This window comes from Calidris pugnax, unplaced genomic scaffold, assembly GCF_001431845.1.
Source record: "Calidris pugnax isolate Ruff unplaced genomic scaffold, ASM143184v1 scaffold44, whole genome shotgun sequence".
Lineage (NCBI taxonomy): Eukaryota > Metazoa > Chordata > Aves > Charadriiformes > Scolopacidae > Calidris > Calidris pugnax.
Window position 1 is genome coordinate 27,823,580 of NW_015094506.1, and position 24,002 is coordinate 27,847,581.

At 39.6% G+C, this 24,002-nt stretch overlaps 1 protein-coding gene across 3 annotated transcripts in view; it reads right to left on the reverse strand.

Moving 5' to 3' along the window:
- PDZRN4 (PDZ domain containing ring finger 4) overlaps positions 1-24,002 on the reverse strand; it is a 244,902-nt gene that overhangs the window by 25,506 nt on the left and 195,394 nt on the right. For all 3 annotated transcript variants that reach the window (XM_014963427.1, XM_014963426.1, XM_014963425.1), the window contains 2 exons: positions 19,446-19,699; positions 17,762-17,864 (listed from right to left, as the gene is read on the reverse strand). In XM_014963427.1, coding sequence (XP_014818913.1) covers positions 17,762-17,864; positions 19,446-19,699 — 357 coding nt within the window. The remainder of the gene's footprint in view (positions 1-17,761; positions 17,865-19,445; positions 19,700-24,002) is intronic.

The window sequence follows — 24,002 nt, forward strand, 5'->3', positions numbered from 1 at the left end:
CATCTTGCTAATGGCATAATTGACAGAATGATTAACTGAATGAATGAAGCACAAAAGGCCAAGAACAGAGTACTTACAGAATAGCTCAATGAAGAATTAACTTAGAAAGTACATTAAGGTCTGACTTATTTTAATAAACTGGTTATACTGAAAAAACCCAACTCATCCATCTGATCTAGTGTCACTCTTCTGAAGCATCAAACAGAAGTGCACAGGGACTACAGGGACTAAACACACCTTAAAATTAAGAATCATTCTTCATTATTGTTCTGTGTCTGTGTCTTTATGGGTGAGATCAATCTCCAGTTTATAAGCAGAGCTGAATTTTCCTGTCAGGGTTAGTGTAACAGGGTTGTCCTGCAAAGTCAGATCAGCTTCCTGCTAGTGGCTTCTGTAAACTAGGGAAACCAAGCAAAGCTCATTCTCAAACTCATAATTGTGTTTAGTAGTTCCAACTCTGCAGTTCTTATCACTGGGAATGATGTAAGCACCTGGATCGTTATCAGTCAGAGCATCAAATTACTGAGCATCCTGGCAGCATCTCACTAATCACATTCACTTTCTTAGTCTCTTCCTCCTCACGATTGGACGGGGATACTTTTTTCAGGCTGCCAAATCACAGGTCATTTACATTGCTACCTTCTATAATACTTCACCTTCACAATGCTGCACACTCTTCATCATTGGCAAGTAATTCTGCTCATGAAATAAAAATAAATAATACAAACAGAACCAGAGCTAGCCCTTCTTTCTTCTTACAGGAACAGTTCATTCTAATAAAGTCCTAGGAGGGTAGAGCTAGTAGTGGAGCTACTAGAAAGAAAAATTCACCTCATGTTCAGAAGCTATGAGAATGGTGTTACACGTTACATAAAAGCATACGTTGCACAGGAGCATGGGTGTAAAATAGAGGAAACAACAGGCTGGGTTTGCAACAGAAAAGCATCATCATCAGAATAAAAGGTGTACTTCAGAATTCCTGTTACAACATGTACCATGGGGGAGGAGATGTGACTATCGCGTACAAATGATGGGGGTACATACAGTGGGTAAGACTACATATTTAAAACAGACGCTTGGTGTTTCAAACTAGTATCACATTTCACCGTACCCAAATCACGTTTCCAACCGTCTTAGCTAGGCTTCTTTTAGCTGTTATGTCTTTAACAATGACCAGAAGTAATTTGAGGAAACTCAAAAAAAAATAATAAATGTATCAATCCTAGTGTCAGCATAAATCATCATAACAATCTATTGTAAATATGATGGATTAATTTTTTCCTGTGGGCTACCTACCTCTCTTTAGGTGAAGTCATTTCATTTTAAGGTAGATACTATGTTTTCAGGCTTGGGGTGGGTGTTAAATATTTGTTTAGTTGTGTGTGCATATGCCTGTGTGTGCGGAGAGAAGGCAGTATGTGTGCCTAAGTTTATGTGTATAGGTGCAGACAGTGTGTATATATCTGTGTGTAAGTGTGTGCCAGGCAGGTCAGTTACACTGCAGGAAATCTCCCTCGGCAACCACCAAACAATTAATTTAAGAACACGATTGCAAGTCTTGAAAACACAGTGATAGGCTATACACTTAAAATGAGAAAGCAGAAGTGTCAGATGACCCTGCAATTCACAGAACCGGAGCAGTGACATTTACAGCCATCTCTGGACTCTACCTTTAATGACAAACCATGTAGAAGATGGTTTGTCATTGTCAAAAATAATTGCCAAAAATAATTATTTATTAACAACTGCAAAAAGTGTGTCCTGGTTTCAGCAACACAGGACTAACTTCTCTTCTAATGCTTGGGAAAACTGCACTTCTAGAAGACTCCAGTGTCTGAATCTGTGAAAATATTTAATTTATAGTCAGCTATGGTATGTGGGATTCAAGGTCTCTGTGTTTTCAAGCCTGGCCGGGTGCAGGGATGAGGAATGAGATCTGGGCACTTGACCCAGGCTGGCCAAAGGGGTATGGTCATTTCATACCATGAACATCACATTCAATAGAAATTAGAAAGTTTGCTGCAAAGTTCTCTCTTCCTTAATGGTGGTGACCCAGATAACTTCTTGCCCTGGTGCTGAACCCCTGAACCCTCCCTTTCCTCCTGAAGCCGTTGTGCCCGCAGTGTCTGACATTGGCTGTCCCCTGCTGGGAGTGCCCAGCTTCCTGCTGATGGGATGGGCTGAGTATAATTCTTGTATATTTTATGTTGGTGTTGGGAACAATATTGGTTGTTTAGTGTTATTAATGTTAATTATCTAGTCTTATTCTATTAAATCTGTTTACATTTCAACCCTGAGGTTTCCTTGTTTTTTCCCACTTTCCCTTCCCAGGAGGGATCATTGGGCGAGAGAATAATTGTCTAAATGACACAAAATTGCTCTGGGTTTCTCAAACCATAACAAAGAGACATGGCAAAAGGAGACAAGAATTTTCAGTTTGCTAGAAAAGTTCCTCTGTCATAAGCTAGACCAGTCAACAATAAACCCCCTCACTCACTTTACCTCCATGATAACTGTATCTTTAGGGTGGGCTACTGTAAAGAAAGAGCTCAGAGGAGAGACTATATAGAGGAAACACCTATCACTGCAGCTTTCCTAAGTGTACCAATAAAAAAAGATCAAAACCACCTGGGATTCTGGAACTGCCAGACCAAAAGCAAGTAATACTGCAGGCAAACAAAGGCTTCCTAGACCTGAGAACTACCATCAAGAGTTATGCTCTCTCATGAAAACGATTTTCCAGGAAATATGTTAATGTCTATGTACCACAGGCAAATTGTAGGCTATGTGGCAGAAGTATTCAGCGTGAAGCAGAGTGTAATGAAACTGCCCTTCCCTTCACAGGTCACTGCAGGGCCCTATTGCATTCTTTTCACAACGAATAAACTTGTATTTTAATGCTCGTAGTGGATTTAATTTACAAACACTGGCCACTTCCACAGGAAAAAGAATGCTTTCATCAGAAAAACAAAGCTCTTAACTCCTCTGATACCTTCACCATGGAAGGTAACAAGCATCACAGGACTTCAGCAGATTATAATTTAGTTTTAGAACCCATTCTGTAAATGTCTGTAGAGATTTGGTAGAGTTCAAGATTTTGCTTTTAAAGCGACTGACATTCTCGAGTTGTGAAAATAACCTAAAGAAATAAGTTTTTTTTTCCCCCCTCTCTAACACTCCCAGCATGTTCTCTTATGCAGATTTTACATAGACAGGCACATCCACAATGTACTCGGGGGCTATTTGGATGGAAATAGAAAGTCTGTGGAGCAAGACAGAGCCAGCCTAGATGTAAACAACCTGGAACTGCTGGCAGCTGTGCTGTTACAAATAAAATTGCATTCCCCACTGCCTTCTCACTTATCAATTTTGACAGAAGACTGTCCTGACTTCTCATAAACAGCATCGAAAAGGACAAATCACATTGGGTGTCAGATTTGCCAGAATGGATTTGGTTGGTAGCTTACCACAAAGAAACAGAGGGTTATCTCCATTTCACATGGTGGGGAAAAACAATGCTCTGTCCAAGGGGTGGGGGCTCTACCTTATAGGATAAAGTCTCATTTAATCTTTGGGTTTTTTAAAGTCTGGTTAGATTTAAGAATCTCTGTCACAAGATTTGTCTACATCAAAGCAGAAGGGAAAAATAGCAGCAAACATTTCTCAAATGCATAATCCAAAAAGCAAATACAACATAGAATGTGATATTTTTTTTTTTAAAAAATCACTTTCCTGCTGATCCCTGCTTTATAGCTACACTTAGAGCCACACGCTGCTTTGTGTCCAGACAAAGAACGCTCTGGGACAGCAGGATGCTGTAGACAATGATACCAGTGTTAAGAGGAAAGAAAGGAAGAGAGAAAGAGAGAGAGAAAGAGAGAGAGAAAGGAAGAAAGAAAGAAAAGAAAGAAAAGAAAGAAAGGAAGAAAGAAAAGAAAGAAAGAGAGAAAGAAAGAGAGAAAGAAAGAGAGAAAGAAAGAGAGAAAGAAAGAGAGAAAGAGAAAGGGAAGTATTAGCAGAAAGAAATGGAATTAAAATGCTGACATATAGGCACCTATTAATAAAATACCATCTTGCAACTGTGGGAGCAGAATTTGGCCCTGTAGCTGATGAATCCTTTGATAATATAGAAGCTCCACTGGATATGGGAATTCACTCTCTCCCTGCAGCTCTGCAAAGAAAATTTTTGGTGCACACTACACTTCTATGTAAGAAATCAAACACTGGAGTATGTTAAGGCAGTCTGACATGTGATGATCAGTAACAGTCTGATGGCCATGAGTGGGAGGAGGAAGACACCCAAGTGTCAGCTGAGACGCCCAACGGGTGAGGATGGGGGGCGGACGGCGCTGGCGGAGCAGATGGGGCGATGGGTTGTGCTGGATCAACGATGGAGCTGGACTGCCAATGTGGGAACCTTTGATCACTGTGCTATGAACAAATTTAGCACTGCAGTGGGAGGAAGGGTCTAAGCATATGGGGATGAGATAAACACAACTTTTAATTCCGTGGGCCTCGCAGTCTTGTTGTGGCCTTTCTGACTTGCTGTTAAAGGATATTTTAAGCCTTGAGCTTAAAGACACATGGTGGACCTTACAGTGAATGTATCTCATAAAGAAGTCAAAGAGTGAAAAGAAAATAAAAATCAAAAAATCCTTTAGAGATTACAGCCTTCCTGGCTGCAAAAGGCTCAGCAGCTGTCAGTATATCCTCCAGGAAGTCACAAACATCCACTTGAACCTGAGTTTCCCCCTTAGCTAGCATGCATAATACCAAATCTTCAGACCTCTGTCAAAAAGATCAATCCAAAAATCAACCCTTATGGGAAGTATTAAACATAAAGTACCCTAAATGCTATTAAAAGATATATTTTTTTTCCCCTATTTTCTGGATGATCACACTTATTGGAAAGTAAAATGTCCTTAGCATACTTTGTTATTTCGAACAAGCCAGTCTTAGTTTTTTCCCTAATACTTCCACCTCCCTATTTTTTCTCTTTATTTCTGTTCTTTCCCCATGGTGCAGTATGAATGCTAATTTCTAAGAAGTACTAAACTATATATATTTTTTTCCTATGTTAGATATGCATATATGTTTTCACCTGCTTGAGACCCAACACCCATTCTGGTATGTTCTGCACTTGAGAAAACAATGAATTCTTGCTTTCTGAGCAGAGAGATCCATGATGAACTGCTTACATACAGTATTTCTCAGCAGTCGGCGTTGGTCCTCACTTTTGGTCTTTCACTCAATATAAGTGTGAAGTTGCAAGGATAGGAGAAGAGTGTAAAGTATAATTAACTAGCTGATGATATGCAGCTAAGGGTTTCCTTTTCACTAATCTTAGAGTCTATATTCTCACTTTCTTCTCATTGAACAAAGTAGGTGGGAATAGCACAGACAAGACAGAAACTGAACCTTATGGTAAAATGAGATAAGCAGACAGGAGTAGTAACTATTCCCTTGTGCAGTGTGTGTGAATATAATGAATTGTCACATTGGCTCACAGTTTCTATATCCCGAAGGAGTCCTTTGCTTTTGGACAATTTTGACAAAAATAACAGAAAGAGATTTATTATTATTACATGTATTTGAAGAAAAAAGATCTGATTTTTCATTAATGCTCCTAACCTGTCCCCCAAACTCTTTGGGCTTCAACATTGGAAAAATATGAGGTACTGCTAAGAAATCACTGTTCTGAGCCATTTCAGTAGGGGGTAAGGGGGACATAAACCCTTTTTTGGTCTTGGGGGTTTTCAGTTTTCTCCCCAATCCTTTTCCAATGAAAATGGCTTTGGCATAAAATGTTAGAATGGACCTTGGTTATCAGATGGAAATACAGCACCCCACATCTGGCTAGAAGTCCATTAACTAATTAGGCAGCTGGACTACATTTCCTGTGAGAGTAGGCTGGGAGAACTGCATTCTGTTAGCCTTTTGAAGAGAAGATCTTTTTGCTTCCTTCAAGTACCAGGCTCTTCCTGCAGGTGCACAGTGACAGCCACATGAGACAATGGATGTGAGTTGCTACTCGGGAAATTCCAATTAGCTCTCAGCAAAGTGCTTCTTACTATGAGGGTAGTCAAACACTGGAATAATTGTCCAGAGATGTTGTAGACCGTATGCTATAAACTGTATCACTAACTCCATCAGCTATATAATCAGCATCCGTTCTTTGCCTCTCTACAAGAGGCTCTCTCTGCAATTTCTGGACTTCTCTCAAATAGTGGTACTTGAAAGTAACCTGGAAAATCTAGTGATGACATCTACTGAAGAGAATGAGACAATATTAGCACATGACATCAGTGCTAAAATCTTTACACTGACTTCTACATTTCTGTTTGCCATTCATTGTGCTGGAGATTAAGGTCTGGAAGGGATCCAACACCTGCAAAAGCTCTATTACTTGAAAACCAGACTCTGCCCTTGAGACAGTCAGATAACATGCTTCTCTGTCCATGAATGCTCGTTTTGATACATCATGGACCTTCACAGGACAAGACTCCGAAATCTGGAGTTTTTTTGACTCTAACAGTATGAAAACAAGCAAATCTGATAGGTTTCAAAGGGCAGAGGAAAACCTGTTGAAAGTAACAATTATGATAAGAACAGAACTTCAAGCCTCTGGCAGACACCTCTTCCCTTTCCAAAAAGCACTAAAGTTGCAGCTGTTTCTAAACTTGATTCCCAGCTCTCCTAAGTTTATTAAAGAGCCCTTTCATAGCTCAGACCTCTTTCTGAACTGTAGCAGGTACCTTTTTCCAGCCAACAAGCCTTAGATACACAAAGCCCAGAGGTTTACAGGTTGTCATAGCTGCAGTTCAAATCAGCTGAGGATCACTTGGCTAAATTAGCTTTTACTTTTCACAAGAAATTTCACCTATCACAGGTAAAACAATACCTTATTTTTATTGCATTTCAAAATGTTTCTGCCCAGCACTTGGCTCTGTAAACATCATTATTACAGCTGCCTGCCTGCTTTGGGCCCGAAACGTGTCAGAAGATTTATCTGCCTCATCAGCACTTTCTAAACACCCAGGCAGCCAATCGAAATGGGGAGGCATAACAGATGTGCCAACATCTGCTGCAGCGAGCATTTATCTGGACAGCAGAACATGTAGCTGTAGATTCAAACTCCTAACCAGTTACAATTCCACACATTTGGACAGCCTTGATCTACAACTGTGTGAAGGCTATTTTGGAATATTAATTAAAAGCAAACTGAAAATATAATTTTTCAGTTTCAGACAGCTGTGAGAAATACACCTTCCTGTAATTCAGCTTATGACTTTCAGACACAGTAAAGGGAAAATACTATGAAAAAGCTAAATTTAAAGTTGAGCTTACAAAATTAGAAATTATGTGAAAGCACTAAGCTAAAATTCTACCCCATCCATGCTCCTGTTTACTTTGAGATACATACATATTAAAATAAGTGTAGTTAAAATATGTAAATTTTAATCACATACATGTGCCTATAAATCAAACACATGAAGCGATAGGCAATGACTTTTAAACCACTTTTTTATTTTCCTGGCATCAAAATGAGGTCTATGGGCAACATATCCATGCTGAGTTTCAGCTGTTCAAACTTCTGTCGCACATGGAAATGTCCTCCACCCCCAAAAACATACTTGTATAGATTGATGAAATCATGAGATGAAATACAAAGCAAACTCATCATCTGCTTTTTTGATGCACAATACAGTTTCACCTGTATTCCTGCTCACCAAACCATGCCCTCCAGGAATGACTATCACATTCTCTTTGAAGAGCTGCCTCATTAAATAAAAAAGCAAACTTCTAGAGAAAAGACCTCTCCTGCTTTTTTTTGATTTCTCCTCCGAAGGCCCAGCATGCATAATATTGAAACCTTGTTTAAAGTCCATTTTCTTGTAAAAGGTTCCCTCTTGCTAGGGGGATTCAGCCCTTGCTTCTTATACTCTTGCATTTCCTAGGATACTATGCTTTAAAATAGTGACATTATAATAAGCTGGTTAACATGACTTAGGTAATTTTAAAAGAATATATAAAAGAAATTACTTTTCTCCCATCTTCTGTCTGTATAGCTAGATTCCATGTCTCCAAGACATACTACACAAACTTTCAAGCAGAAGGCATATGAAAAATAATATTAATAAAACCCTTAGAAACATTTTCACTGTAAATCATATTTGGAGGTATGTAGTATAATAGTATAAAAACTGTCTAAACAAATCATTTCTCCAAAACAGAAGATTTATAATCGACAGACTTCCATAAATATGAAAATATTGCCAGCACCTTTCTGTTCTTTCACTAAGTGAAAAACACATACCATATGTTGTAATGTTGCCCAAAGTGCTGCTGAAGTAAGCTCACTTTGCTTCATTTTCCTGGTAAAACATAAGCTCTGACAACAAGGAAAAAATTTTATTAGCTTTCACGTGAAGTGAGGAGTAATCCTGTGCTTGTTTCATGAAATCAGGAAACAAAATGAATAACACTGACCTGATATATTTTCCCCCTGTTTTAAAACACAATAAATGGTAATAACTTTGATAAATTTGCCCGTGCCAGCTTTCTGGTTTTTTTCCTCCCCACTCTCACAATCCGCTGTAATTGTGGACACAATTCTAATAAATCCCTAAACTGGGATATTCATTACTTAGGGGAGGTGAGACAACAGCATCTTCATCTGCTTTGAATGTCAGAATTTTGTAATGATATACAGTAACACACTCAAAATTAACAAACGACTGTGGCAGAAACTACCCTGACATCCTCTTCCATCTAAATCGTCCAATCTCTAGCAAGGAAGAAGAGTGATTTAATGGCCAAAAAAAGAGACACATTACAAGTAAAGGCTCCTGGGTTTTACTGCCAGTTCTGTCACTGACTGACTTCGCAAGTCCCTCAATATGACTGTCCTTAGTTCACCTGCCTGTGAATTCCTGCAGCAAGGCAGGACATAATAACACTGAAGAACCTCAGTGGAATGGTTTTAAGTCTAATTTATATTTGAAAAGGGAGAGCAATTCTTAAAAGACAGATTACAAAGTAAAAGGAAAGGACTGCTCCTTTTTTACCACTATTTTGCTCATTTACAGTGTACAATTGGTCACAGTTGGGGAGAAATTACATCTTTATTATTGTCTATGTGTAAATCATAGAATGGTTCGGGTTGGAAGGGACTTTAAAGATCATTTAGTTCCAACCCCCCCTGCCATGGGCAGGGACACCTCCCACTAGAGCAGGTTGCCCAAAGCCCCATCCAGCCTGGCCTTGAACACTTCCAGGGATGGGGCATCCACAACTTCTCTGGGCAACCTGTTCCAGTGCCTCACCACCTTCAGAGTAAATTATGCTGACTTAAATCCCCAGGCATTTTAAAAGTAAAAATGCTAGTGAAACAAATAATCTTATGCTGCAGTACAACAAATGCATGCTAAGTGAGTCTCATTTTAATTATTACACAGTGTTATTCAGGAATATTACAGGAGAAAATATTCCAATGCCACTTCTCTGTTTTATCTGTGACTTTTTCCATTTTTAGTCTGTAGTGACAGTCAGCTGGATCACAGGCCAGGTGTTAGCAGCTCAGAACTCCTTTTGGGTTAAAAGAAAAAAACCTCAAGAAAGGATTTCAGAAGCCCCAGTCATTGTATTGTTTTCTCTGGTCCAACTGAAACAACCCTGATGACCTCTTTACTAGTCCAGGAGACTTCCTCACAGGCTTTAAGAGCTTTAAAACACAGTCCATCTTTTTGTCTGGATTTATATGATACTACAGGTAGGAATGAAAAAAAAACCAACACCCCCAAGACCTCACAAACCCGAAAGACTCTCCTAAGCAACCCAGACCACCAGTCATAGGCACACACATACCTGTTCATTTCCTTCATGACACTTCTTAACAGCAGATGCTATATAATATTAAGAATTGCCACATAAAAATCAGAATAATGGTGTCAGTAAAATGCCTCTGTACCATTGGGGTATCCATGATTCAGCCATAACCATCAGGCAGTTATGAACTGATGGTCAGAAAACAAGCATAATACATAGTCCTGGTTTTTCTAAGCCCACTCTGAGCTGTCAGATCAGTCCCTCCACCACAACAGCAGCTGCGTAAATTAAGGCATGTATCTGCTCACTATAAGGTGAGAAGTATCTGCTTTTCCATTGAAACTCTACACCACACTTACCAGCAAGCCTTTTCACATTCCTCTTACCACACCAGCCAGGTCTAATGACAATTAGAAGACACAACCTTGTCCACCATTTCAGCTCTCCTACACTGCAACACCCATGTCTCTACTAGAAACCTTATTTCTTGAAGCCTTCTCTTTTAAACTGCATCTGGCAGTTGATGAATTCAAAAAGTGCATTTTATCCACTAAAGGCTTTTTTTTGATTCATCCCAAGTTTTAAGAAGTTCAGGAAAAAAACAATCCAATCACAGCAGGAGATACAGAAGAAACAAGCACAACCTCATAGCAAATCACAGAGGGATTATAGTGGTTCTGCTCCTTCACATCACTGTCATGCTACCCGAACATGGCTGAAACTTGGCTTGAGTCCCTGCCCAAAACAGGACTTCTCTCTCTCTCACCCTATATATTATTAAATAACAACACATTAATCAAGAGCTGTACAGAGAAATTCCATTCTACATGTAAGGGACTTCTGGGAAACTCTTATCTCAGAAGTGTTTTCCATTTTGATGCTTATGCATCCGTCTTCTGAGTTAGCTTCCTTGTACAGAAACACTCGTCAGGTAACAAAACAAAAGAGCCTGACTGCAGCCATCAGAAGCACTGGCAGCCTGTGCACAGAAGCTGTTTCCATAAAAACTGTTTATTCAGGTGTTAGCAATTGAAGCAGGAGCCCCAATTGCCTTGCTGCAAGTGCCTGTAATGCGCGCAGAGGGGTGTTTGCGGGCTATCACAGCTCTGAAGGGAGCTGTTACAGGCTATCAGCTCAGTAATCCTCATGTTAAAAAGGCCCTAAATATGTATTTACAAGATAGGCAGATCTGTTTGGTTTACTGGTTAAATAATCCATGTGTTGAAAAGGCCTTAAACATGAATTCACAGGGCAGGCAGGTCTCTCTTGGTCTATTACGACAGCGGTGGGCCTTTCAGAAAGTCACTGGAGACCACACTTTAGTGGCCCACAAGGGCCTCAACCCACCAATGCTTACACGTTCACGGAACATTATTCAGATAAACAGCCTCACTCAGGTTGCTAATCTGAAGAGAATTACTCCTTTCGTTCTGAACAGAAAAAAACACCAATAAAATCAATCACTTCAAAAGTGTCATGTCACAGAAATAGGAAATTTGAATTTGCACCTGAAATACCAACTTTCCCTTGCCATGATGGGAGGAGTGTTAGTGGAGGAGTAAAGCAGAGCGTGAGTGCTGCATTGCATCTATTGCAATGCTGAGATATGGTAAGAGAAACGAAGAGAACAAGATGAAATTCTCCCCTTTGGGAGTTTTAAGCACTCAGAGAGAAGAGGTCTCACCGGGCCTTACTCATGGTTAACTCCCAAAGTTTTCTAGATTTTCTCTCATCAAGGCCCATTTCTACTCATTTGTGAAAACATCTGACAGCATCTCACCCAAAAATGCTCAGGGCAATACGAAACGTTAGCAATTTCATTGGGATCAGGCCAGTGGTACACTTAAAGGACTAATCTACATTTACAGTTAACAGATTTATGAGTCCAAATACTTATCCAAACATTTAAATGAATGGCTGTGCGTAACCATAAATTAGCATTTACATTCAACACGCATATACACACATTTATTTCCTTATTCTGACTGAAAATCTGTACTTTGGGTGTACAAAGCAGAAAATGAACTGAAGAGTATTAACCAACCCTCTTGCTCTGCTTAGTAGAGATATTGATGATGGAGTCAAGCTTCTTCCATGTGAATCTTCTAACTACTAGAAATCCTATTTTCCAGAGCATAGAAGGAATCCAAACAGCAGGTGCATAGTATCTAGCTCACCCTCCAGGTTTCACAGAGGCATCAAGTGGGAAAAATCTCACATGGCTTTTTCTCAAGATCCTGTTACTACACTCTTTTGTGACTGCTGTTTCTTGCAGGACTTCTGACCCATTCATTGTCTCGACACAAAAGGCTTCATAAAAGCTGACCACAGAAAGATTTCACCTGCACATGCCTCACATGGTTGTGTGTTGATTTAGTGACATGCACTAACTTTTTGAGAAAAAAAAGTAAAATAAACAACCTCAATGGTTTCTAACACCTTAAGCAAAGAGCATCAGAGTACCTCATAATTTCATATAGGGTCAACTCAACCCTTAGCAACTTCTCTCAGGTACTAGTATTCATATTGCCCAAATCTGTCAGCATTTGCATACATTAAAGCTGGAGTAATCAGACACAGTCAGGTTAACACAGTGGCTGCCATTCTGTCTGTTGCACTCTGAAAATGCTAATCTTGGCATGGTAGACCATTGACGTGGAATTTTTCAGGCTCCTGAAAGCTATATCATTGTACTGAAGCAATCACTTGTGCCTTTGCCTAAAACTGAGAACCAGAGCTGGAAAGTCTTTTAGACAATTATGCTGGTCTCTCTACATCAGCTGACACCCAATCTCCTTCCAAAACAAACCTGTCAATTCTGAGAGAAAACTTCAGCTTACTCTTCCTCATATATGCAACAAGAAGTTACCTCGACCCATTGCTATTCCTTCTCAAGGATGTCTGCTTTTGCTGTTTGTAAGAAGCATTCAGCTAGAAATAAGAACCTCTTCTTATCTCACATATACAGGATTTTAAAAGCTGTAATTCCCCAGACATACTGGCTCTCACAGCAGAAACCAATCACTTCCCATTTTTCCTTTTGCTCAAAAGCTTCTTCAGTACATAGGTGGTACAAAGCTCTCTGCCCTTGGATAAGGACCTGTTGACTCAACGACATGACCTGCTTGTGCTTGCAACATCTTATTTTCTTCTGCCCCTTTTATTGAAAGGCAGTCTCCTCACACAGAATATATAGGACCAGACATCAGTGATGCTTTCTTTCATCCAACTTTGCCTTTACAACATTCTTTGGGTTTTTTTTTTTTAAAAATTGTTTTCACTGTTCCACCACTTAACTGACTTTGCTGCCTTAATTTCTGTACATTTAGTCAACGTTCCAAACCAAGCATGCACTGTTTCTCTCTCCTAGACAGCAGGTTCAGAAATGTAACTAAAATATTGCACATCCATTAGATTATTTACTCCTCTCCAGCATCAGTGTCCTCTGTTCTTCTTACAAGGACAAATCCATGGGATAAATTTCAGAACCATGTTTAACACAGATTTACTGGGGGCTGTGATGGTTTTAGTCCTTTCACCTCATCAGAACTAGACAGTGAAATGTACACTCTAACATCACGTGATGTAATTCCAGCAGCACAACAGCTACCCACAGCCAGACTGGGTGGATTTGCCCTGAATTTCTTTGGCTCTCTTTCAGTGATATTGACTGCAAGTCCAACTGAACATTTACAAATTGGTCAATTCCTGTTTTATCTTAAAAGTCCTCATGGGTATCTGGCTATGCCAGAATTGCAAATCTTTTGATCTCTTTCTGCCAACACTGACTGATGCTGGCTCTGACCCCTGTCTCAATATCTACCAACAATTCAGATTCCTTTTAGGACAAGTTTTGCAGCAGCAACATAAGGATGCTCAAGTTGGCCATCAGCAATCCCCCAGCTTTGTCCTCTTCCCAGCCATTTGTTTAAAGTATGGTACTGTTTGGAGCCTAATGAGCCTCCCAGGGAGTTCATCCTTCCAAGACAATTGGCTCATATTTGAGTTTATTGCACTGCGACAATCTGAGCACAACCCACTGGGTTTTTCTAGCTTAAAAATGGAGTAGAAGAGTCTTGTAAGTGTCTAATCCTACCAAATCCACTGGCAAGCATAGGTCCATATCCTCAGTGCTGGCTATTGTGTGTGATCCTGCTGTTTGTTTCTTATGGTAGTAACTCAGGTACTTAAAAGTCAGCAGAGATCTGTAAGTGAGTTCCAAGTTGATCAAAGCTTTCCAGGACATTCCCTTTCTTGGAAAACATTCTTGTTTACAGCACCTCAGTTGCTAGTCATCTTATTTCCTTACTTCCTAATTTGGCTGTGTATTTTGCATTTGCATCTCAGAACTGATGCATTCTTTGCTTACAAACTGTTTCTAGGAAACAACAAGATGCTGCTTTAGCTCTCTTTCTGCTCACTACCTTAGAATCATAGACTCCTTTTGGTTGGAGAAGACCTTTAAGATCATCAAGTCCAACTGTTAACCTAGCATTGCCAAGTTACCACTATACCATGTCCCTCAGCACTACATCTACATGCATTTTAAATACCTCCAGGAATGGTGACTCAACCACTTCCCTGGGCAGCCCATTCCAATGCTTGATAACACTTTCAGTGAAGAATTTTTTCCTAATATCCAGTCTGAACCTCCCCTGCTGAAACTTGGGGCTGTTTCCTCTTGCCCTATCACCTGTGACTTGGGAGAAGAGACCAACCCCCACCTCACTACAATCTCCTTTGAGGTAGTTGTAGGGAGTGATAAGGTCTCCCTTCAGCCTCCTGTTCTCTAGGCTAAACCAGTTCACTCAGCTGCTCCTCATAAGACTTGTTCTCCAGGTCCCTCACCAGCTTTGTTGCCCTCCTCTGGACATGCTCCAGCACCTCAATGTCCTTGTAATGAGGGGCCGAAAACTGAACACAGTACTCGAGATGGGGCCTCACCAGTGCCGAGTACAGGGGGATGATCACTTCCCTAGTCCTGCTGGCCACACTATTCCTGATATAAACCAGGATGCTACTGGCCTTCTTGCCCAAAAACAACCAAACTTGTTTCAACCCCTTTCTGAAATCTCCAGATTTGGCTTTGAATCCATTTAAAAAGCATTAAGTTTGCCACGGAGACCTGTGAGCTGCTTATCTGTACCCTTTTAGTACAATGGGAACTCTGGAAACTCTGGGTCCAGTTGGAAACTGGACCATACTCCTGAGACTAAGTAGGTTTTTTGCTGTGTGTGATTAGCTAAGGTTCACACCAGAAAGTTGTTATGAAGAAAAAAAACCAATGATAAAATCAGGGAGCACTGATACAATCCTTCTTCTACAGAAAGCACAGTAATAACAATAAACCTCTTTCTCCTAAACACAGAAGAAATCAAATGGTAGGAGACAGAGAAGGCTCTGTGCTTCTTGTACCCAGCCTGCAGTGCTGGGTACCCAGTTCTCAGTGTCACAAGCAGAGCTTCTGCACCATCTTTTCTTGCTGCTTTCACCCTTAGATGGTGACTTTAATAGTTGTCTTCCCAAGTGCTTAAGCATTTTTTCCTTCCCTGAGCTTGCCACCACAGCACAGCAGCTTGTGGAGCTATGCTGGCAATTAGACTATGCAATGGGTCTAGGCTAAAAACAACCCTTCTAAAAATTTATATATTTTTTTTTTTTAAATTACTTCCCACATCTGTTTCACAAAAAGTAATGCTGACATAACCAAGAGGCCAGAAAACATCAAGGTAAAGGTGGGACTGAGTGGTCACAGCAGGATACACCTAAGCCAATACTGTTGTAGAGAACTTGACAGCATTGGACCATAGCTTCTGGTCTGCTTACTGTCTTGCTGCTTCTCCCCTGGACCAGCAACCACAGCTAGTAAATCCCTTTTGACTCTGTTCCCTGTGAAAGTCTTTTTTGGATGGAGATATATATCTCTGGGAAAAATGCTCTCAATTGTTCCAGCTATCTAGTTACACCAAGGGAGTTAATAACTTCTTATAAGGACCTTGAATCGCAGATAATATAACCAATGAGTAAACTAAATCATAAAATTACCATACGGGCTTAAATTTTTGGAATGTCTTCCAGTTTAGAGGTCTGCTAGCTAAAGCCTCTGAGATCTTGTTTCTCCTTCAAAACTTTCATATTCAATAGAAAGCATTCTTCTCAAAGGAAGCTAGACAGTTCCTTCCCTATTTAAATTTCATATCAAACAGTTTATTGCAGTCAATGAATTCACCTTGGGCAACTGAATAACAGCTGACAGCAAATTAATTATTATGATGGTATGATTAGTAGCGATTACGGGCAACAAGATCCTGCCCAAGCATTTGCCATTGTCACAATACTTATGTCAGCTATTATTAGGGAGTAATAATAGTCATAAAGAGGGCTTGATTCCACCAGGTAAACTCTTTAAAAATTTGAAATCTGTTAGTATTTTAATATGTCACTAATATTCTCATCAAATGGTGAAAATTATTTTTATCTAACCATTATTTTTTAACATTCTTTCTAGATGCTTACATGAATAATGTCTTTAAATATTACTAGGAAAATAGTTTCTATTACATTTAAGGAAGAAGTACCATAAACAAACACACTTGACAGAGAAATTTAATATTACGCTACATACGGGGAGTCAAAACAGAACTTAAGGCCTGAGACTCTTGTGCTGTGACCTATCACACCAAAACCCAACTGGGAAGAAATGATGATTCCACTAATCCCTTGCAATGATCTTTTGAGGAGTTCAAATAAAAGTTTGCTTGTTCTGAGTGAGATTCACTAAGTAGATGTTATTTGATCGTTCTGCTTCCTGGGGGAAGAATTTCAGATTCCCCAGGCTGCTAGAAGAAAAGAACAATGGGCTGAACTTGCAATAGAGCATCTTAGCTGCTAAAGACATGATAAAAATGAACACACTGCATATTTGCCAAAGCTTTCGCCATTCATTTCATTTCCAAATGTCAACCAGATATATGAAACCCTTAAAAAGGTTTCTTAAGGTAGAGCAAACAAGAGGATAGGATATTTTTAATCTTGTATTAAAGATATTTAATTATTTATAATCACTCTTATTTAAAATACAGTAACTTGAACTTATGCAAAGACTCGGCGCTGTTTAATAATAAAAAGAACCATCTGCTTCATATGCCTGCCCCTACAAATATTTTGTTACTGGATGATAGTGGAAAACATGAAGAGCTAATGACTGGCAGAAAAAAAGACTATTTAGATATTGAATTGAAAATCTAATTAAGAGCAACATCACCAATCACATATTATCATTTTGGGAAGCCTCACATAATGATTTTCCAGTGACTCAGAAACACATCCACCCTTGTCACTGGAGAGTACAATGCATTAACAGCAAAGGGAGATTTATGGTACAGAGCACAATTTCTTATAATTGCAATACTTACAATGTCAAATATCAAAGAGAAAGTAATAGAAATTATATTAATTTTCAAAGTCGCAGCCTGATCTTACAAACACTCAAGCACACACCCAAGTATCTGGAAGACTGATCCCTAAGGCATGAGATACAAGGCCAATTAATTCTTAAAATTAGGGGGGAAGAAAGCAATTAAGCTTCTAGTTACCATTTTTAATTTTGGAAAGGTTTGCTTTAAAGTGTTAAAACTGCAAAAGCAAAGTATCTGAATTACAGTCTCCACTGCACAAAGACAGAACATGTTTAATATATAGATTCCTGGCCTTGTATGTAGCCACCCACTGCAAAATTCTGCTTTCACATTTCATGTGTGTAGCCTAACTCCAGTAAAGCCTGTGATATTACACAGGTACAAAATAAAACAGTCTTTGGTGCTGATTTTTTAAGTATTCCCACTCTTATTTTTCTCAGAGGAGCCAGCTATCAGCTGTGCAAATACCATATCTGTAATAACAGAAAGAGGCTGCAGTGTGCCAGTGATCTTACCTCATACTCAAAGTCCTCTGCTCTATCTGCATCAGCAGGCAGGCTGGAAAGATACTCATTACCTTCATAAAATTCATGCTCCACTGGGTGAAGAGAATGGCAGCTATGTGGAACAAAGCAGTACAACAACAGTAGATGAGACAATAGGGTTTTTTAAATTAAAAAGTGATATCCCCCCCTCTGCCCCCAACTTCTCTGTAGTTCTCTCATCTCTTGAACGCTACTCTGAAGGGCCTGACAGCCTTAAAGGAACTGCACCAAGAAGTAGCACGGGCTGTTTTCTTTTCAAAAGCTCATACTCCAGCTGAGTTTTGCTAGGCTCATATTTTGCCAGATTTACACAGGGTGATTTCTTAAAAGGGTCTCTTTTGGGCCAAACTATTGAAATGTGACAATTTGGTACTCTTTATGCTCATAAATGTACCTAACTCCAGATTCGTGTGCTGCATCATGGCTGGGGGAATTCACTAATTATATGGTTATAACATCTTGAACGGCTGCAATCTACAACCCATACCAGGCTCACAAATTGTTCAAGAACTTGCATAAAACAACTTGCATTATCCTCTTCTGTTAAAGTGGTAACAGGGTGGTGAAGTGCATTTGAATAACTGCACACTTAAAAATGTCAGTAATCCGCACTGTTAAATGGGCTTGGAGCACAAAGAATGAGGTCTTTACAATGTGCACTTGGGCACAGCCTTAGACCCAAGGCTGGATCCCAGCTACACAGCACTCACGGTGGATCTATCTTAGCAGAGGCAGGAAACTTTGCCCCATGCTGAGGGCATGGGAACTTCAATCACAGCAGCACACAGTTCAGTAATATCCGGTAACAACTCAAAAATATACATGTATCATTTTCTTAGCTGTGCAGCAGTAAGTTGTAGGCTCAGTCAGGCTTGCAAGTTCTCTCTGAGGAAATCATCCACCCAGCCTACCTAGAAGTTCTAAAAATGGAGCTACATCGAAATCAAAAGTGGTTTGTTCTCCATTAGCATCAATTCTGCAGAGATGCGTGGCATGCCAGGAAGTCAGTGGGAAAGGTCTAGGGCTATCATATTTTTGCTGGCTACAGTCAGAAGGCAAGGGTCAACCACTAGATGATGTTACTCATGAGGTGGAGTCCAAAGAGGAAGAAGCCTACTCCCTATTTTTGTATAAGCACCACCTGCTAGGGTTTGCATTCAATTCAGTTTCAAAGAATTCAACTGAGGGATAATTTAATCCATATCATTTGTTGTAGGACAGGTGGAATTGTACTTCTGATCTCTATTTTTTTTTAATTTCTTTGCTTTTGCTAAGGGTACTTTTAAATTAAATAATTTTTTTCCCTGATTTTTTAGTAAGAAATGTGGAAGAACAAAAAACAACAAGACAGCTCTTTCTAGGTTTGAAGAAGGCACTTAGGAAGACAGAAGTGGTTTTCTTCCTGACTAGGGCTTAGCTTTGGATGAACAAACATATGAACACAAAATAACCATGGCTAAGATTCCTTCCTGTAGCTCTAATTCATGAGCAGAGTTTAGGAAAACCGTTACAGAAGCGCAAATGGGACAATGGTTATCAACAACATTTATAGTTTCATTAAAGCGTTCCGTAGACTTTTTCAAGAGAAGGCTACAAGCCTACCACCGTAATGCCTCAATCCCACAGGTAAATAGCAGGAGAAGATAAACCATACCTGTCTGAAAGTAGAAAAGGGCAGATATCAGGAACTGGTGGTGTGGAAGGCCTTAGTTTGGCCAGAGCCATAATGTGCTCGAAAGTGATGTCAGTCTGAGTGCTGGCATCCACAAGCCGAACATCCTGAGAGCTACTATGAGCTTTGCTAATTGGGGCTCGTCGTAAAACCTGAACCACAATTGGCTCCTTGGCATTGCGAAAAGCTTCCACTGCCTCTTCGTGAGTAGCCTTGGAGAGGTCCTTCCCATTGACCTAGAGAAAAAGAGAAAAATATATTAAAGATTACTCATCGGAGAAAAGGCAGCATAGAAATATGAGTGTAAAATATAGGGGGATGAATAATTTGTGTAGTACATCAAGCCATGTGCTCACATTGAGTGGATCTTATTTTGGCATCCATGCAAGAGGAAAGATAAGGCTGAGAGGAGAAATAAATCTTTAATCTTTGCTAGAAATTAGAAATTATTTGAACTCTTCCATAACCATCCCGATGAAATCTGAACACAGCAAAGAAACTACAGCTTTAAAAAGGACATATAAAATTATTTCTCTCATGCGATTTTATTCACCTCATAAAATACAAATAAAAAAGGAGGGGTGCCTTTAATTTTCAATTTCAGCATTTTCTGCGGCATGCAACTGTTTTACAGGATTTCTGGCACAGCACTGTTATTAATGCAGATGTCAATAAACATGTCTCTGATGTCTAAAAAGAAACAAGGCCAATTTTCAATGTTTTGTCACTTATCTGCTGTGGCCATTATACAATCATTAAGACCAAAGATAGGAAGATTTGACTAACACAGTCAGCTGCTGCTCTTTTAAGGAAAGAGAAATCTAAATCAAACAAACTGAAGAAATAATTTGCTATGATCAGACGAATAATAAACCAGAGAAAATCACATTGCAAATGCAGCACAGCTTGGCAAAACTAAAAGACTGTGGCAAGGCTTCTCTCTGCTACAGGCAAAGCAGGAAATCCCTGTCAGTCTAGATGAGGCTGTCTGGTATTAAAAAAAGGTAACTGCAAGGCTGGGCGATGCTAAATTCATATGAATTCAGGTGTTTGGGGCAAACTTGCCAACTACCATCCCGCTACAAAATATAAGGGCTAATTTGTCAATGGCAGTCAGAAGCTAAGCCCTTGCACAGAGGGGCTGTGCAACATCCTCACACAGAAAAGACCATTATGCTGTTTCCAGAGCAATGGGACTGCTGTTGACTGATGCATAGGACCTAACCATTGTGAGCTACCGTGGAGATAAGATGATCCTGTGCCAGGGTAGAAAGGCAGGGCTTTCTAGTAACAAACATGAATATATAAGGGTACCAAAGCCTGATTATAATTCATATCCCTGGGAAAATCTCTACACTAGCAGGAAATCAGAAATAGGATTCTACAGCAAGTTCATGCCCCAATTACCTTTGTTGTATAGACAGTGAAGTCATAAAACTTCTGCTTAATGAACTAAGTCTAATCCCTCCCCAGAAATCGGACAAACCTCATAACTGGCTTTTCCCCATTGCCTGCAAATCCTGGTTGAAAACAAACTTGCTTTGCCACATAACTCTTTATTCAAGAAATTCTTGGAACTTCCTTGTCAAAAAAAATAAATATGCAAACAAGAACAATGCCAGCAAACTCAAAAGAGCCATTCAGCAGCCTTCAGTAACATTTTAAAGCCTGCCGCGAGAAGCCTTTGCAATTAAAAATGTTGTATTTGAGGCAATGTGTAATTATAGTCCTGTCTATTCATCTGGATGGTTATGATACAGCTGACAATTAATTACATGTATATACCAACTCAATACATTTCCAGAGTACATGCTCAAGTACAAGGTAGAACCAGCTTTCCTCTGACACAACTTGCAAAGAAGCAGCTCTTTCACAGCCATGTTACTCATGAGGACATGCAAAATAACCACCAATGATTATTTTGGTAGAGTGGCCACCAATGCAAAGGTCAACTGATCTTTCAAGCCAGCCCTGATGCTCTATGTGGTGATGCGAAGGCTAGAAATTATCTGAACAGATTTCTATACATAAAAAAGCTCAAAACTCCCTGTGCTGACTGCCTGGGATCCCCAGAAGTACCACACCACTGTTGCTTAGACTGTGATCAAGTACAATGAACAGCAGCTAGCTTGGTCACCTAAGTTTAATGTATGCGTACAGTTTCTCTGATGACTGAGGCCAAGAATGCAAAGATTTTATGTTAAGATTTTATTGTTTAAATTATCATCCATCAAACCTTGAGTTTGTAACCTTGAGTTACATCAATATAAGTTACATGAAAAAATACCATTGGTATATAGGAGGAAGAGCCAGAACAGTCAAAGAACAAGGTATGTTATAAGAAAATCAAAGAAGTTTCCCCAAGGAGGGAGCTTCTGCAAACCCTCTCTGATAGCACAAGTTATACTGCCAGGGTGTTCAGACTCAGGCCCATCTAATAGAAGCAATTACAGATAGAGCTTCAAGCCTGGGTCTCCTAGTCACTCTTCAGTTCCAGCCTCTGCTTCATTCTTGCTTCTAACTCAGATCCTGTCTTGAACACAATTTTCTGTAGTTTTTGTAACAAGAGCATCCTATAGGCCCTCTGAGTAACTGATTCCTAAGGCCATAGGAACAGAAAAATTATTTTCCTGCCTCCCCAAACCCTTTTAATACTTTTAAGGTTTTGGATAACTATATGGTGTTTCTCCTGAAAGCAAATGCTTGGGAATAAATACCACGTAGCACTGTATCAATTTTTTCCCCTATTCAAAACACACAATCCTTCTGTACCCCAGCTGAACCACGTATTTTTTAGCACAAGCTGACCATTTGTCACAGATCCACATTAGCAAAGCAAAAAAATATTTGGATAGCATACAGAATATATTATTAAATTTTTTTTTGAAAACCAGAAGCTCTGTTTATTCACATCAGGCAATACTTATCACTTATTCTAAGGAATTAGACATAAATTGACAACAATGCCATTTACATGCAAATTTTATTTCCAAAGAATAACAATATTTTAAAATCACATGAGTGTGAAAAAATCACAAAAGATACACATTTTCATTTATCCTGGGAACCTATGGCTGACCTCTATTTTCATTTAAATGGCTATTTAATTTAAAGACTTTAAAAAGATTCCATCCTTTATGTTGGTTTCTTACGAAATACAAGCACTTCGAACACCCAATACTTGTTTAAATTGTCACTTGAAGTTCATCAACACACTTTGTCAATCTGCATAAAGGTCACCTAATTTATGAATGCTGCCTTTCTCAGAAGAAAATCTATAGCTGAATTACTCTATGCTGGCAGCTGTCCTGCCCACTTGGGGCTGGGAAGAGAGAATTTATTTTAAAACCAAAAGCCAATACTACAGATGGGGTTGGAAGCTCTCTTTACATAGCTTCTTTAAGGGTTTTCTGCCTCCTGCATTATCCCCCAACTTAACACTCACATATAGTTACCCTGGGAGCCATAGACAGCCAAGCACTTATTTACAGCAAGCCACTTAGAGGTTCCTAGTGGATGATTAAGTAAATTCCTTGCCTCAGAAAGGTTACTTTCAGTGGAATCCCGGGTACTATTTTAAGTGGATAGCGAAATCAGTCACTTTTAACAGTCAACACAAAGACATGGGAATACATTTGTTGTAGCAGATGGGCTAATTAATCCACAAGCAAGTTGTGAATGTTAAGTAAAGAATATATCTTTTCTCATGTAAACCATCCTCCTGCCCTGTTAGATTAAGCTTCTGTTTAATGAACACTCTCCCCCTCGGTTTGGACACACTGCAAAGTCTGGGCCACTTGTCAATATCTTCCCCCAGAGTGGCTGGTGGCCACTGCCTGGATTCTGGCCATCCCCTTTGGATTCTTGCTCTCAATCCAGCCACATGCAAAACTGCATTAGCATCAGAAAATAAACAAGCAAATGGGCTTTGTCTTTCATATGCAACTCAACTGACATTGGCCAACTGCCACTTCTAATGCCAGCACCACTGTATGTAGGTTTATTCCGGCTCGCACAGAGGTGGACAGCAGAGAAGGAAGGAGAGACAGGACAAAATAACAGTGACTATAAAAAAAATGTAGGCACATGATTGCTAGGTTATCCTTGTGCTTTGAGTTCTAAAAAAAATTTTAAAAAATTACAAAATCAGTCCTTTGATGAAGAGTGCTTCCAGAATTTAAGTGCCTGTGACCATGAATGAAATAACCCCATGAAATGATATAGCCTTGTCTTCTAACACTTTCCTGCTCTCGATAATTTCTTTTAACACTAGCCAGAATTTTTGAATCAAGAGAGACAGAAATGTTGGTATGTTTCCTGCTGTCTTCTACTTCCTTGATACTAGCAGAAAAAGGAAATAGGAAAAAAGGGAATAAAAGGAAAAAAGATGTGTAGTCATGTGAATGCAACCATCACAGAAGGTGTCACATTAGCAGCTCATGAGATAACCTCTTATCCTCAGCAAATACTCAGCATATGCAAGTTAAAATGTAAGGTCAGCTCCGCTGAAGTAAAATCCTTGGAGACCCTCTGTCTAAC